We start from the raw sequence: 16,523 nt of genomic DNA, 5'->3' as shown, positions 1-16,523 counted from the left end.
TTTGAAGAGGACAGTGGTTTCTTCACTTTCCTGATTTTGTCCCTCAACCAACATCACTAAGCAGATTATCTAGTCATTATTGCATTACTATTTGCAGGAGTTAAGCGTGCACAAATTGGCTGCTATGTTTCCTACATTACAAGTGACTGCATTTCAAAAATACATAATTGGCTGTAAAGTGCTTTGGGATGTATGAAGTTGGGAAAAGTGCACTAGAAACACTTTTTTTTTCATTATTTCCATAACCTTCATGAAGTTGATGGCTCTATTATACAGCTGTTATCAGCATTTTCGGTATCTTGCATTTACACATTTTATGAAAAAGTTAAATTGTCTGTTATTTGATTACATGGTACCTATAGGAGGATTGCTTTTGGTTTCTTAGCATGTTTGTTCTAGCACGTTTTTAGAATGTTGAGAGCTCAATAATGTTATCACATTACTGTTCATGAAAGGTTACTGTGCACAAATTGTCTTGTTTTTCCTACATTTCAGCAAAACTGTGTTTTAATTTTAAAGCACTTAATTGGCTGTAAAATATTTTAGGATATCCTGGGGTTTTGAAAGATGCAATATAAATTAGTGTCTTTAATGGGTTTGGCTGTACAAATCTGCTCTGGAGATTTAAAATGTAGAGCGATTATGGGAAGATCTTTAATGTGTTCTCTTTAAAGGGCAAACAAGTGCTAACATACTTCAGCACCAACGTCCTCAGATGCCTCCACCGACATCGCAGGCCCCTGTGAGACCACCACTTCCAACTCTCCAAAGAGGAACCTCGAACCCCACAGTTTTCACATCACCCCCTCCATACCAAAGTCACAATCCAGTGCGGGCTGTCACAACACAGAGCCAGGCTATACGACAGCCCAGTCCTCAGCCTCCAGTTAGTGGTAAGGAAGCATATTTCGTTTTCTTCTTGTTTACTGTAAGGACACAGTCTTACAGATCATTCCCAATCCTTGTTTTCCAAAATCATCTTATTGCCTAAGAATAGTCAGTGTTTATTTAAACAAGCTAGTAAATAGCCTGTAGCATTCCACACAGTCAGTAGTTGAGTTTATTTTATTGACTAAATTGGTGACTGCATCAGGAGTCAAGAGTGGTGCTGGAAAAGCACAGCAGGTCAGGCAACATCCGAGGGGCAGGAGCCCCTGATCAGGAAGAAGGGATTATCAATTCTCCTCCTTGGATGTTACCTGGCCTTCTGTGCTTTTCTAGCATCACACTCTCGACTCTGGTCTCCAGCATCTGCTGTCCTCATTTTCTGGATCGGGAGCAAGAATTCAGAAAAGACCTTCAGATGCCCACTTAATAATGGAACCTGTAGTAGTATTTTGATGACATAGCAAAATTGAGCACTATTTATGGAAGTGGCAATGTACAGCAGTAAATGTTAACAGGAAAGCATTGCCAAGAATCATAATGGCAGCAAGTCTGGTTTGTGGACCAGAAAAGCATTCCCTATTCCAGATTATTCATAACGTGCCAATGTCTTTGGACAGGCATGAGCCATGTTGGCTTTCTTCCACTCCAGTGATGTTTCCAACATGGTAGAGACCATTCATCTAGCAAGTAGCTCTTCTGAAGGCATGAGCAGTTGGAAGCTTATCCAGAATGCTGTTGCCTGAATGGAGTAGAAATTCATGGCATTTGAAAATTAACTTGCTGAGCAATCGGCCAAGAGGTGTGCCACTTGGACTGGATCAAAGACCACATCCAAGAATTAAATGGACTGCTCTTTAACAGTACTATTATAAAATGGTTGCGTTAGCCTCCTCAGTCCCCATTGCCTCTCATGTAATTTCCCAACTCGAACTATTTATCTCGGAGCAAAATTCCAGCCCAATGTTTCAGTTGTGGCTGAGACACTGAATTATAAAGGTTCTTTATAATTCCTCTTGCTGTTATGTTTTACGAACAGAGGCATGAAGCATAAGATCCCACGTGCCTCTTAATTACTCTCTCAATATGTCTCTTCCTTCATCCCTCCACTTTAGAATTGTTTTGTTTAGTTACACTGACTTTCCAGCTTTTTCCTGCAAACATATACACATTTATATTTATCTGCACTAAATTTCATCCACTATATATTTGCCCATTCTACAAGTCTATCCTCTTGAAGTGTATCACCACAACATTTCCAAGATTTGTTATTGTAAATTTTTTAATTTTCACCTAAGTCTTATATACATATGTACAGAAAAAATTGTGGTCGTTGTAATTACCCCTGGAAACTCCAGAGTACATCTCCCTTAAGCCAAATTGCAACCATACTGACTGTCTTTGTTACTCCATGGACATTAATTGATGCTGTCAAGCCTATTTTGTGGCACAATGGCGTTATTGAAATCTACGCACTGTTTATCAACTTGCCCTTGCCACAACACTCTCTTTATCGAAAAATCTCAATCAAATTTGTTTAAACACTACTTTTGCCTTTAATAAACATGCGCTGGTATTCCTGAATAAATACATCCTTGTCTAAGTAACCGCTAAATTTGTTCTGCTGTGATTTTTGAAAGCTTTCCCACCACTGGGTTTAAATTGTCTGGCTGTAGCTGCTGGGCTTGCATATGTCCACAGCAATTAATACTCCTCTCTCCCATCTGTTAGAGAGAACCCAATGACTGACTGTGGTTAGCAGAGCAGGGTGGCACGGGGCCTCAGTGGTTGGCACTGGCTACCTCAGTGCCAGGGACCTAGGCTCGATTCCACACTTGGACAACTGTCTGTGTAGAGTTTGCGTGGATGCTCTGGTTTCCTTCCACAGTCCAAAGATAATGCAGGGTTACAGGGATAGAGTAGAGGGTGAGTCTGGATGGGATGCTTTTTGGAGGGTTGGTGTGGTCTCAATAGGCTGAATGGCTTGATTCCACACCTTGGGGATTTTGATTCATGAGCATTTGACCAAATATCTAGCAAAAATGAACAATAAAAAAGATACATTTGACATGCTGTGTTAGTCAAATGTGAGAAAAGTTCCTTATGCTTTGTCATAACTGTCTATCCTTGTGAATCTTGATCCACCTTCATAATCCTCCACCTTGTAAATTTTGAGTAAAGAGATAGCAAAGGTATGGGAGGGACAGTGGGTCGAGAGAATCAGCAACAGGGAAAATATCTTCAATTAAGCATTCCATCTGAATTTTCACCTATTACTGAGATTACCTGTTGCCTAACTCAAGTGTAAGGAATAGGAAGGGGAAGCAATTAACTTGATCTTCTGAACCTGCATTACCATTCTACAAAATAACAGATGACATTCGCTCTCCTTTCCTGCACAACCCGATATCTTTCAATTCTAATATTACCCAAAAACCTGGACAACGTTCTGTATTCCTCTGCCAAAGGAAACGTTTTCTTAGGATTTAAACTGTCAAATGCCTTCAATTATTTTTCAATTATTTACTTTTCATTATGAAAGTAAAAGTCCGGCCATATGAACCAGTTGGGTTTTTATCATTTGACATTTTTGTAAGTTATAAGAACCCTCGTTAGTGGTCTCTTAACAATTGTGCTATTCTGTGCATTTGTGTAACCATCAGGTATATAAATTCTGTTATGTATTAAACCAGAATGTAAAGAATCTTACCAGTGACATTTTGAAGTACTACAGGTATTTGTTATTTTGATGAACAGGGATTTGGGAACCAGCATCTAATATCCTGGACCGAGGAAAGTCTCCACATTTACTTTCACAGCTCTAATGTTAAATCCACCATAACCACTTGTTCTTTGGAATATTATTGCAGTGCATGTAATGTTGCTATTGACTGACTAGATGAGAGCTTTTCCCGTACTTCACCTTTTCCCGTACTTCACCTTTTCCCGTACTTCACCTTTTCCCGTACTTCACCTTTTCCCGTACTTCACCTTTTCCCGTACTTCACCTTTTCCCGTACTTCACCTTTTCCCGTACTTCACCTTTTCCCGTACTTCACCTTTTCCCGTACTTCACCTTTTCCCGTACTTCACCTTTTCCCAAAGTAATTCTTTTTGTTTTAGTTTCAAATACTGCAATCATTATGGTCATTTTTCAAAGACCCCACAATAAAGTATGCTCCAAATTTAAAAGTCCTCTGCAATAGAAAAGCCCCTCTATGATGCCTAGACAGCCAGTCATTCATATTGGCCCTCACCCAACCTTCTTTCACTCCCCACACCAATATTGAATGATGGTATGTGCTATACTTCAAAATAATATGTTGCTTTTTATACAGCAGGTGTGTCGGTCAGGCTGCCTCAGACATCTTACATAGTGAACAATGTAATCTCCATTCCTGTGATGCCAAATATGCCTCAGTTCACAGTCCATCACCGGCCTTCACAGGTAAGGCTTTCTAAGTGTTGATATTCAGGCACTTTGGAACCAACTATTAATAATTGAGTGTTAGCCACAATCAGGATTGTGGATTGAACCGTTTAACCTCGATATTTGAAGAGAAACCTGAAACTTTGTTTTCTGCTACCCTGCAAAACAAAATCCCTTTCAAAGTTTGTGACAAGATTTGTAGCTCGGGTGCTCGTTGTTGTGGTTCTGTTCGCCGAGCTGGGAATTTGTGTTGCAGACATTTCGTCCCCTGTCCAGGTGACATCCTCAGTGCTTGGGAGCCTCCTGTGAAGCGCTTCTGTGATGCTTCCTCCGGCATTTATAGTGATTTGTACCTGCCGCTTCCGGTTGTCAGATATGTGGATGACACATTTGTAATCATTACAAACACAGAAATAGAGAACACACACCGGATTATCAACGCCACACTCACAGGAATCCGATTCACTAGAGAGGAAGAAAAGGACAACCAACTCCCATTCCTAGACGTGATGGTACAGAGAACACCGAACGGAGATTTCACCACAAAGGTATACAGGAGAGTCACACATATAGACCAAGTCCTGAACTACAAAAGCAACCACCCCAACACACACAAGAAGTTGCATCAAGACACTATTCAAAAGGGCCACAACACACTGCAGTACACCAGAACTGCAAAAAGAGGAAGAAGAACACCTATACAATGTATTCGCCAAAAACGGATACCCGCGCAATTTCATCAACAGATGCCTAAGGGAAAGACTATGGAACGAGGACATGCAGCAACCCAAAGGACTCTGCACACTACCATACACCAAGAACATTTCTGAACTGACAGCCAGACTACTGCAACCAATGGGACTCATAACAGCACACAAACCAACAGCCACTCTCAGACAACAACTCACCAGGATGAAGGACCCAATACCCAGCATGAGCAAAACCAATGTAGTGTACAAAATCCCATGCAAGGACTGCATAAAACACTACATAGGACAAACAGGAAGACAGCTAACGATCCGCATCCATGAACACCAACTAGCCATGAAACGACACGGCCAGCTATCCTTAGCTCCGATGACAAGCAACATGCATTCGACTGGGACAACACTACTATTATAGGACAAACCAAACAGAGAACAGCCAGGGAATTCCTAGAGGCATGGCACTCATCCACAGATTCAATCAATAAGCACATCGACCTGGACCCAATATACCAACCACTGCAACGGACAGTTGGAACCGACAACTGGAAGCGACAGATTCAAACCACTATAAATGCCGGAGGAAACATCACAGAAGCGCTTCACAGGAGGCTCCCAAGCACTGAGGATGTCACCTAGACAGGGGATAAAACGTCTGCAACAGAAATTCCCAGCTCAGCGAACAGAACCACAACAAAATCCCTTTCAATCGAGGACATTTTAATGTTGTGGATCATTGAGTCCCAGTTCAAATTTATTACAAATTTTAGAAATGTGGATGATTTATAGCATTAACGTCTGAAACTGAGACAATCTGCATTGACCAGAAGGCAAGGTACATGAGAGAGAAACCGAAATCTGCTTTCATTTGTATTTTCTCATTCTGACTCTTTTGTGTACATATTGTGTGTTAAATGGGCAGACCTGCACAGTTGGTATTTCCACATTGCAACAAAAACTGGAATGTAATCCAATCAAGAAAAAAGTAGTGTGAGGCTAGTCACATCCCTACATGGTCCAGGAATGAATTCTGGAATTACTACACACCTGGCTACTCCTGTAGCATGATGAATGGTGCTGGCTTGTGTACAAGTGATGTACCTTCCCTTTCCTTATATGCAATTGTTAAATTGTCCCTGACCTGACATACTGAAGTTAACTTTCTTATTCAGAGTTGTTCCGTTTCAGGTGGAGAACAAGATATGTTCTTTCAATACATAATAAAGCTTTCACAACTGCCAGGATAACCAGCTGTAAAATAGGTGTTTTGGTCAGAAACCCTACTACTTTAGGTCATCTGTTATTTACTTGTACCATTTCCTGGTTCAAATCATGATTCCATAAGACATAGGAGTGGAAGTAAGGCCATTCGGCCCATCGAGTCCACTCTGCCATTTAATCATGGCTGATGGGCATTTCAACTCCACTCACCCGCACTCTCCCTTATCCCTTAATTTCTTGTGAGATCAAGAATTTATTAATCTCTGCCTTGAAAACATGTAATGTCCCAGCCTCCACTGCACTCCGTGGCAGTAAATTCCACAGGCTCACCCTCTGGCTGAAGAAATGTCTCCTCATTTCTGTTCTAAATTGACCCCCTCTAATTCTAAGGCTGTGCCCACGAGTCCTAGTCTTGTCACCTAACGGAAACAGTTTCCCAGTGTCCACTCTTTCTAAGCAATGCATTATCTTGTAAGTTTCTATTAGATCTCCCCTCAACATTCTAAACTCCTGAATACAATCCCAGGATCCTCAGCCGTCATTGTATGTTAGGCCTACCATTCCAGGGATCATCCGTGAATCTTCACTGGACACGGTGCAGTGCCAGTATGTCCTTCCTGAGGTGTGGGGCCCAAATTTGGACACAGTATTCTAAATGGGGCCTACCTGGAGCTTTAAAAAGTCTCAGAAGCACATCGCCGCTTTTATATTCCAACCCTCTTGTGATAAATGACAACATTACATTTGCTTTCTTAATCACAGACTCAACCTGCAAGTTAACCTTTTAGAGAATTCTGGACTAGCCCTCCCAGGTCCCTTTGTACTTTGGATTTATGAATTTTCTCACTGTTTAGAAAATAATCCATGCCTGTATTGTTTTTTTTTCCCCCAAAGTGCAAGACTTTGCAATTGCTGAGTTGAATTTCATCAGCCATTTCCTGGACCACTCCTAAACTGTTTAAATCTTTCTGCAGCCTCTCCACCACCTCAGTACTACCTGCTTAACTTCGTGTCATCGGCAAACTTCGCCAAAATGCCCCCAGTCCCTTCATCCAGATTATTAATATATATAAAGTGAACAGCTGCGACCCCAACACTGAACCCTGCGGGACACCACTTGTCACCAACTGCCGTTCCAGAAAGGAACCCTTTATCCCAATTCTTCGCCTTCTGTCAGACAGCTAACCCTCAATCCATGCCAGTAGCTCACCTTGAACACCATGGGTCCTCACCTTACTCAGCAGCCTCCCGTGAAGCATTTTATCAAAGGCCTTTTGGAAGTCTTGATAGAAAACATCCACAGGGTTTCCCTGGTCTAACCTACTTGTTACCGCTTCAAAGAATTCTAACAGATTTGTCAGGCATGACCTCCCCTTATGAAATCCATGCTGACTTGTCCTAATCTGACCCTACACTTCCAAGAATTTAGAAATCTCATCCTTAACGATGGACTCTAGAATTTTACCAACAACCAAGGTTAGGCTAATCGGCCAATAATTTTCCATCTTTTGTCTTCACCCTTTCTTGAACAAGGGGGTTACAACAGTGATTTTCTAATCATCGAGGACTTTCCCTGACTCCAGTGATTTTTGAAAGATTACAACCAACGCTTCTGCTATATCCTCAGCCACCTCCCTCAGAACTCAGGACATAGGCTGTTGGGACCAGGAGATTTATCGACTTTTAGATCTTTTAGCTTTTCTAGCACTTTGTCTTTTGTAATGGCTACCATACTCAACTCTCCCCTGACACTCCTTAATTGATGGGATATTACTCATTCTTCCACTGAAGACTGACACAAAGTACTAAAGTTCTTCAACTATTTCCTTACCTTCCAGCACTAGCCTTCCTGCATTAATTTGGAGCAGCCCAATGTCTACTTTTACAATCATTTCTAATATGGCTAGCTAGCCTACCATCATATTTGATCCCCTCCTTCCTTATTTCTCTTTTTATTATCCTGTTTGTTTTTGTAGTCTTCCCAATCTTCTGCTCTTGGCCACTTTTTTTGTTTGATACATTTCCTGATTTTCTTCTCTACCGTCCCCGTTTTCCCCCCCCCCCCCCCGATATTTTTTCTTTTCTTTGGGATAAACCTCTGTATTGTGTCCTCAATTACACCCAGAACTCCTGCCATTGTTGCTCTATTGTCTTCCCTGCTAGGCTCTGCTTCCAGTCAATTTTCGGCAGTTCCCCTCTCATGCCCCTGTAATTACCTAACTGTAACACCATTACATCCGATTTTTTGCCTTCTCTCTTTCAAACTGCAGACTGAACTCTGCCATTTTATGATCACTGCCTCCTAAGTGTTCCCTTACTTTAAGACCTTTTTATAAAGGCTGGCTCATTACATAGCACTAAGTCCAGAATAGCCTGCTCTCTTGTGGGCTCCATCACAAGCTGTTCCAAAAAGCCATTCTGTAAGCATTCCATGAATTCCCCTTTCTTTGGATCCACTAGCAACATTATTCACCCAGTCCACCTGCATATTGAAGTCCTCAGTGATCACCGTGACCTTGCCTTTCTGACATGCCCTGTCTATTTCCTGGTGCATCTTGCGCCCCTGATCCTGACCACTGTTAGGAGGTCTGTACATAATCCCATTATGGTTTTTTTGCCTCAACTCCACCCACACAGACCCCACATCATCTGACCCTATGTCATTTAATGCCATAGATTTAATTTTATTCTTAACTAACAATGCAACCCTGCCCCTTCTGCCCACCTCCCTGTCATTTCGATGTTGTAAATCTTTGGATGTTTAACTGCCAGTCCTGAACCCCCTGCAACCATGTCTCTCTGATTCCTACCACATCATAATCATTCACGATGATTTGTGCTGATAATTCATCTACTTTGTGACATACACAAGCATTCAGATAAAGCACCATAATGCTAATTTTCTTATCCTCGTGATTTCCAACGTCTCTAGTAATATGTCCTAAGTTATCCATCCTTTTTGCTTCATTCCTAGTCTGCCTTGAACTTAAACCCTGCGCACATGCTAACCTGTTGCAGATCTTTTCTCCCTGACTCCATACTCCCCGTCGCTTTCCCTTTCCCTTCCGCTGACTGACCAGTTTAAAGTCCTAGTGACCACCCTGTTTATCCTTTTTGCTAGAACACTGCTTCCAGATCAGTTCAGGATGGAGACCGTCCCATCAGTACAGATCCTCTTTTCTCCCCCCCCCCCCCCCCCCCCCCCCACCCCGCGCCTTCCCCCGTTCTAAAACTGATGCCCATGTCCCTTGAAATGGAATCTCTCTTTCCCACACCAATCTCTTAGCCACACGTTTACTTCCCTGATTTTCTTATCCCTATGCCAGTTTGCACGTGGCTTGGGCAGTAATCCAGAGATTATGATCCTTTTAGGACCTGTTCTTCAATTTCCTTCCTAGTGCTTGATAATCCCCAAACAGGTCCTCCTTCCTAGCCTTGTGGACCGTAACTATATCTTCTCCCTCCTGCTCCAATATCATTTCAAGCTGGTCGGAGATGACCTGCACCATAGCACTGGGTAGGCAACACACCATGCAGGACTCCTGATCTGGCGCTCAAAGGATACTATCTGTCCCCCTAATTGTAGGATCCCTTATAACAACTAGTGTTTTTGCTCCCTGCTCTTGAATGGCCTTTGCACCATCGTGCTGTGGTCAGCTGGCTCATCCTGTCCACAGCCCTTTCCCTCATCCGTATAGGGAGCAAGAATCTCATAGCTGTTGACCTTGCCCAACAGGTAAAGCTTCTGCACTCCAAATGCCCCTACCTGCCTCACTTACAGTCGCACCCTGTTGTCCCTGATCACTTACTGAATTTGAATTATTTAATCTATCTCTTGAAACTAAGCGTCCAGGTAACTCTTCCCCTTTCCAGATGTGCCACAATGTTTGAAGCACAGATTCCAGATAATCAATGCTGATCTGGAGTTTTTCCAGAAACCAACACTTGCTGCAGACCTGGTCACTGCCATTCACAATGGAATTGGCCAGCTCCCACATCATACAGCTACAGACATCACCTGTCCATCCATCTCTACTTATTTAATTAATTTATACAAATTTATGATTCAAACAGTACAGATTCAAACTACTTCTGCCCTTAAGTTAAATCTTTTTAACAGTACTCTCAAGTAATTTGCTCAAGATGTCAACATTGTAAGACACTAATGAATGTAAACACCATAACCTTGGTCACAGAGTTTGAGATAACAGAAACAAAAAAGGAATCTTCATTTCCATGCCCAATTATATCAAAATGTAAGCCCTTCCAGGATTTCTCCTATTCTCAACTCATTTGACAGTAAAAGCATCTGTCATAGGAAGATTCACTGCAATTGTTATTGAATTTGAGTTCACCTTCCTTCAGAACTTAATGTGTTGCTGGAAAAGTGCAGCAGGTCAGGCAGCATCAAAGGAACAGGAGAATCGACGTTTCGGGCATAAGCCCTTCTTCAGGGCTTATGCCCGAAACATTGATTCTCCTGTTCCTTTGCTGCCTGACCTGCTGTGCTTTTCTAGCAACACATTTTTAAGCTCTGATCTCCAGCATCTGCAGTCTTCACTTTCTCCTAGTTGATTTTCACCTTCCTTCAGGCCTGTCTCAGTTAGATTGTTTGGGTGTTACTGAGATCATTAACAAGTGAGTTATTTTAGTTTTACCAGATCATCCCTAAATCTCCTAAAATCAACTAGGTTTATTCAGCCTGTCTTCTATTTTAACTTTTTAATCCCTGTTATAATTGTCTTCTACACCATAACTACTCCAAGACCTGTATATCCACCCTGAGGTGCAGTGGTCTGAGTTGATTAGACCTCACCTAGAGCAAATCTGATCAAGAACTTACAGCTGAAACATCATTCTGTACTTCCTAATCTTTTGCTGTTGGGAAATAACTGCTGGATTCTGCTTTTTATTAATTGTGATTTTTGCGTTGAAATTAGGCTAGTTATTTTCTATTGATCTGTTAGCATTTATGTTCCATACCAGCCTCTTTCTACCTCTTCACAACCTAACATTCATTTATTTCTTACATTCCTTTGTTTCCTCCCTTCCCTCCCTTCACTGACCCCTCCCCCATTCCCTCCCTGACCCCCATCTCTCAAACTCCCTCATCTCTCTCTCCCCCTCTCTCTCTGCCCCCCACCTCTCCTGCCTCTCTTTCCCCCCCACTGCCCCTCTCTCCCCTCTGGCCAGCGATCTGAGTCTAGAAATTACTAATCAATTATCTGTTTTGATGTAGGATCCACCTCGACCTATCCACCCAGCACCACTTCCCGAGGCCCAAGTGCCGCAGCGGTTACCTCCAGAAGCTGCTAATACCTCTCCGCCCCAGAAACCCCACCTGAAGCTAGCCCGTGTTCAGAGTCAAAATGGAATCGTCCTGTCGTGGAGTGTCCTTGAAGTGGACCGGTCTTGTGCACTTGTGGACAGTTACCATCTCTATGCCTACCATGAAGATCCTGCTACTACGACTCCTTCCCAATGGAAGAAGATTGGAGAAGTCAAGGCATTGCCACTTCCCATGGCCTGCACCCTTACTCAGTTTGTATCTGGAAGCAAGTACTACTTTGCAGTCCGAGCAAAAGACATTTATGGACGATACGGGGCTTTCTGTGATCCACAGTCGACTGATGTGATGTCGACTCAGAGTAATTAATTCAACAAAAAAAAATCAAAGACAATGAACCTCAAGGCCCACAATGATATTTTTTCATTTCTTTTCTTACATCATGCATGACGTGTTGTAGTTTTTCTATAGTTGTCTGATCCTCTTGGTATCTGTGTACACTACACTGTAATACACAAGGGAGTCCTAGTATAAATTAGGCAACGCTGATTTGCAGCAAAGAAAGGACAGGACACTGCACCAAGGGTGCTGTATTACTGCTGCCAGACAGAAGTTGCTTCTTTTGTCACCATAGACCCAGTTTGACTGGGACACAACGTGATAGTGACTGATGAAGCAGCAGCAACAAATGACATTTCTTTATTCTCTGGTCAGCCATTAGTTTGGGTTTTAAAGAAAAACATTCCCAAATGTGACGCGTGATACAGACCATTAACATGATCATTCATACATGTATTATCTTATTGTTATTTTTTTAAACTATATTCACTGCGACTTTAGTTATCACTTCAAATAGCAGTGGAAATTGATCAGCAGTGACCATAGGAAAGTGAGTTTTATTGCATTCTGAAATACTGAAATAAATGCAACTTGCAATGGACTGCATACTTGATTATTAAGAGGTGTTATATCGACCATGAGCCTCATTGAAGAAATCGGACACGCCTCATTCATTCATATCCAGTGAGATTGTTGAAACTTCCAAGTTTTTAAAATGAGATGCTTCTCTGTGTTGTGGGGGTGGGAGATGAATAAAAGCAAATTCTGTTTTTTTTTGCCAAATGCTTTTGTTAAATGTGTTATCAGAGTAATCTGTGCACTCCAGAGACAGATAAAATTCTCAAAATATATTTTTAATCAGTGTGAAAGGAGTACTTTGTGATGTGGTCACTGGACAGTGAGTTTGACACTTTGAGAGAGCCCTTTTCATCAGTACCACTTTTCTGGTCTAATGAATATTTTTTGAATATATGTGTGTGTATGTCTCTATGTAAATTTTCAGACCTGCTCTCCCATTAAAGCCACTATGTTGTACATATTCTTGCTTGCCAGCAGCAAAATTTCATGCCTACTTGATGTAATCAGCAAGCACAAGTTAAATCTCCAGTCACTTTGCCTGTCAAGGCAAGTCAGGGTTTTGGGAGCATGCAGCAGGACCTGTTTGTCCTCTGAGGCATTGCACCCATCAGTCAGCATGAAGAGAAAATGAACTCTCAACATCTGCAAATTGTTGCAAGCTATCTTCTCCCCATTTTGGTTACTTTCTTCAGCTGTTTTGGACTGCCAACATTGGACATATCACAGATGTGTTTGAGCTTGCACATTGACAGCCAGCACTGTTTATGTAACTTTACTGTTTAGAACAATTATGAGCATCCCAGCTGGTTACACAGACCATGGTAAAGTGACAAAGCAAGCCCAACTTGGTGTAAGTTGTGCATCCTGTGTTCTATGGTGACAGTTTTGTCAGTGTTCTACTGCTGCCTTGGTCACTAAGGGATCGTGACTCATCAAGTAAGTCATTCTCAGCACAGTATCCAACAAAGTCTCTGCATTCTTTTGTCATTGAACTATTGTAAATTAAATAATTTATGAATAAAACAAAATATTTCTTAACTCAGTGATTTCAATTAAGATGCAACTGATAATGTGAGTAACATAGTGTCCTGTTTAGGAAGGATTCCCTGAACGCACTCCCCAAGTAATTTAAAAGTTGATACATTCTAATCTGATGTTTTTAAGCTGCCAAGATATGACCTGGAACTAACCTGAACCCAGAGATTTGCTCTAATTCTGAGGATTTTTTATATAAAACTAGAAAAGCAGCAAAATTTCCTTCCATAATCTTTACACAAACTTTGAACAGCAACAAATGTAATTCTGTGCACAAATCTTGATTTCCATTGAAGGCTGTACTGGTAACATTTTGGTCAAATATTACTGCAATTTAATAAGCGATTGCTCCAGGCTGCAGCTTCACCCTGCTGTCATTCACAGCCAGAATATTTTCATCAGTATTTGTATGCCCTTGGGCTGAATTCAAGGAAGATAGTTCTAAAATATTCACCATGATTGGAGTTAACCAGAGCATGTTTTGCTTTGCAGTGTGGTGTTCAAAGTTGGGGGAGGGGGAAGGGGTGATATAGTAGGAAGACTCCCCTCCTTCCCATATCAGCTGGTAAAAAGATTGCAACCAGCTGAGGTGCAAAGTTACTGCCTGTCACCAGATGCATGGACGCTATGTTGCATGGTATCTGTCCAGGATACAGCACTCTGGACCTTGGGGAAATAAATGATGCCACTCCTTGTAGACAAAATGTATATTGCACTGCATGTTATGGAAAAGGGATTCAAGTACCTGCCAACTTGTGCGATATTGGGAACTGATGCTCCTTTCATCAGTAGAAGAAGTGAATTTTAACTCACTGCAATTTCCATTTATTAAATTGTGAAGGCTTCTAGCCACAGGGTACAGAAATAAATTATGATAAACCTATTTGTAATAAATACTAAGCAATCTCTCTCCCAGGGAGGGATTAAACACTGAAATGCTGGAACATGTTGAATGTAATTAAGTATTGCCATTTTTAATTGCTTTTTTTAATTTGTTAAAAGTAGTATACTGTCAATTGCAAGTTAAACGTGCTGATGTTGTATTTCAGAAATGTGATGTCATCCTGTGTTGCCCTGCAAATTACTTTTAAGTGATATTTTGTTCACTAAAACCTGAAGTTTATAGTTTGAAAATAAAGAACCTATCAATTTTATCTTCTCTTGTGTATAACTAAAATTTGAACTTGGAATTTAGTTTTCTATGATCTGCCCTTCTGCCACTCCCTCCACCCCCTCCTCCCCCCCCCCCCCCATCCCCCTCAGAACCACCACCACTCCCAAAACTCCTTTCCTCAATGTATTTGATTTGTCTCACCATTCTCAGTTCTTTTTATGTAGACAGCCTGCATGTTTAAAAGACTAATAAGTGGAAATCATGGTTGTCACATGGCAGGATGCAGCTTTTTAAATACTAGTTTCAGCTGAGTTATCTGAATATCAACCAGGCAGATGTGAATCAAAATTGCCCAAAGCAAATGTGGAAGTAAGTTGATATAGCTGCTGGACATCCAGTAAAACATGCTGGTCAATGCATATATGTGGATGTTGTACAAGGCAGTACTGGACTGATCTGTGGATTTCCTCCAAGCAACAGTCAAATAGCTTCCTATGTGTTCACTGTGTGGACTTGCCCATGTAATACAATAGGGGAGGTTTATACTGCATCATTGGGAACTATATGGCCAAGGAATTTGACTAGTCTCTGGGAAAGGGAAGCAATTATTCAACTAACTCATTTAGAAATTCTCCAAGCCCTGGGGTTTTAACTGACTAGATTTGTGTTACCAGTTGTCCTATCTGGATATTTTGAATATCAAAGAATTCCTGCAATTAAGCTGCTGCCAAGTTGTAATGTCATAGAACTTGTGAAGCTGCTTGAATGTTGTGTTTCATATTTTAATCATACATTTTGTGTATGTAATGGATATTGGAATTCTTTATGTTGACAGTTTTGAATGTACAATAACAACTTATTCCTTCCCAAACAGATTCATTGCTGAATTCTAAATGCACACCTCAATATTGGCAAAGACTACGTATAAATACTCCTGTTGTTTATAGTGAGTCAGGTTCTTTGATAATGGAAACTAAAATGAACTAATGCTATGCAATGTGTGAAACAAAATGCTAGATCACTTTGGTCGATGGATACTGCTGAGGAAGATGGGCAATATAGGTTGCTTGTGTTACTTGATGAGTTGGATGACATTGGTGTGCCATTATCCCTCCAGTAACTGAACTAACTTATTATCCTTTGCCTTTCTGATGCAACACATTCGTTTAACCAAGTGTTTTCCATAGGATTTGTAATGTAACTATTTCAGCATTTCAGTTTTTAAGGGAGAAGAATGTCATGTAATACTAAATTGCCAGTTGTTTTTGGCACAAGATGTCAAAACATTTTTGAACATTATGCAACTATAACATGTTGTATGAAATTTGTGTTCTTTTCACTTTTCACTCTCTCTCCAACTAATAACCCAAACCCAGTATTAATTTTTTTTGTGGATGATATACTTCAAGCCAGAGGAGCAAAGCTGCATATTTGCGACAAGTCGATCAATAAGTAAAACGAAACTTTCAATTTGCACTTGATTTGCCAACCTGTTAATTCGAGTAGGGTGTAACATTTCTGTTTCAGTGAAATCAGATTCCACCCTCTCTCAATGTCACTATATTCCAGTGACCTGGTTGTCACATTAATTGAAGGGGGAGTACATGAGCAAAACAGCCTCATTCGTAAGATGTCGTTATTAATTATAAACAATGCTGGAGAGACTCAGCTGTCTGGCAGTATCTGAGGAGAGAGAAACATTTAACATAGAGTCCAATGTGACTTCAGCATTCTTAAGACCACTCTATTAAAACAAGTTTCCCTATTTAATGTTATAGATTTCATTTATGGGCAGCACAGTGGCTCAGTGGTTAGCACTGCTGCCTCACAGCGTCAGGGACCCTAGTTTGATTCCAGCCTCTGGCGACTGTGTGGAGTCTGCACTTTCTCCCCATATCTGTGTGGGTTTCCGGATGCTCTGGTTTTCTC

General features: G+C 41.2%; 1 protein-coding gene across 4 annotated transcripts in view; it reads left to right on the top strand.

Moving 5' to 3' along the window:
• LOC122542270 (activating transcription factor 7-interacting protein 1-like) overlaps positions 1-12,467 on the top strand; it is a 191,431-nt gene extending 178,964 nt beyond the window's left edge. For 3 of the 4 annotated variants that reach the window (XM_087978327.1, XM_043679841.2, XM_043679843.2), the window contains 3 exons: positions 675-893; positions 4,224-4,333; positions 11,480-12,467. In XM_087978327.1, the coding sequence (XP_087834453.1) occupies positions 675-893; positions 4,224-4,333; positions 11,480-11,896 (746 nt within the window). In that variant the 3' untranslated portion in view covers positions 11,897-12,467. The remainder of the gene's footprint in view (positions 1-674; positions 894-4,223; positions 4,334-11,479) is intronic. The other variant, XM_043679842.2, reaches the window with a different exon arrangement.
• The last annotated feature ends 4,056 nt before the right edge of the window (positions 12,468-16,523 follow it).

The sequence above is a fragment of the Chiloscyllium plagiosum genome, unplaced genomic scaffold, assembly GCF_037043375.1.
Source record: "Chiloscyllium plagiosum isolate Xiang-an unplaced genomic scaffold, Cpla_swu_hap1 HiC_scaffold_33, whole genome shotgun sequence".
NCBI classification, from domain to species: Eukaryota; Metazoa; Chordata; class Chondrichthyes; order Orectolobiformes; family Hemiscylliidae; genus Chiloscyllium; species Chiloscyllium plagiosum.
This window is presented reverse-complemented; position numbering and strand designations above follow the sequence as displayed.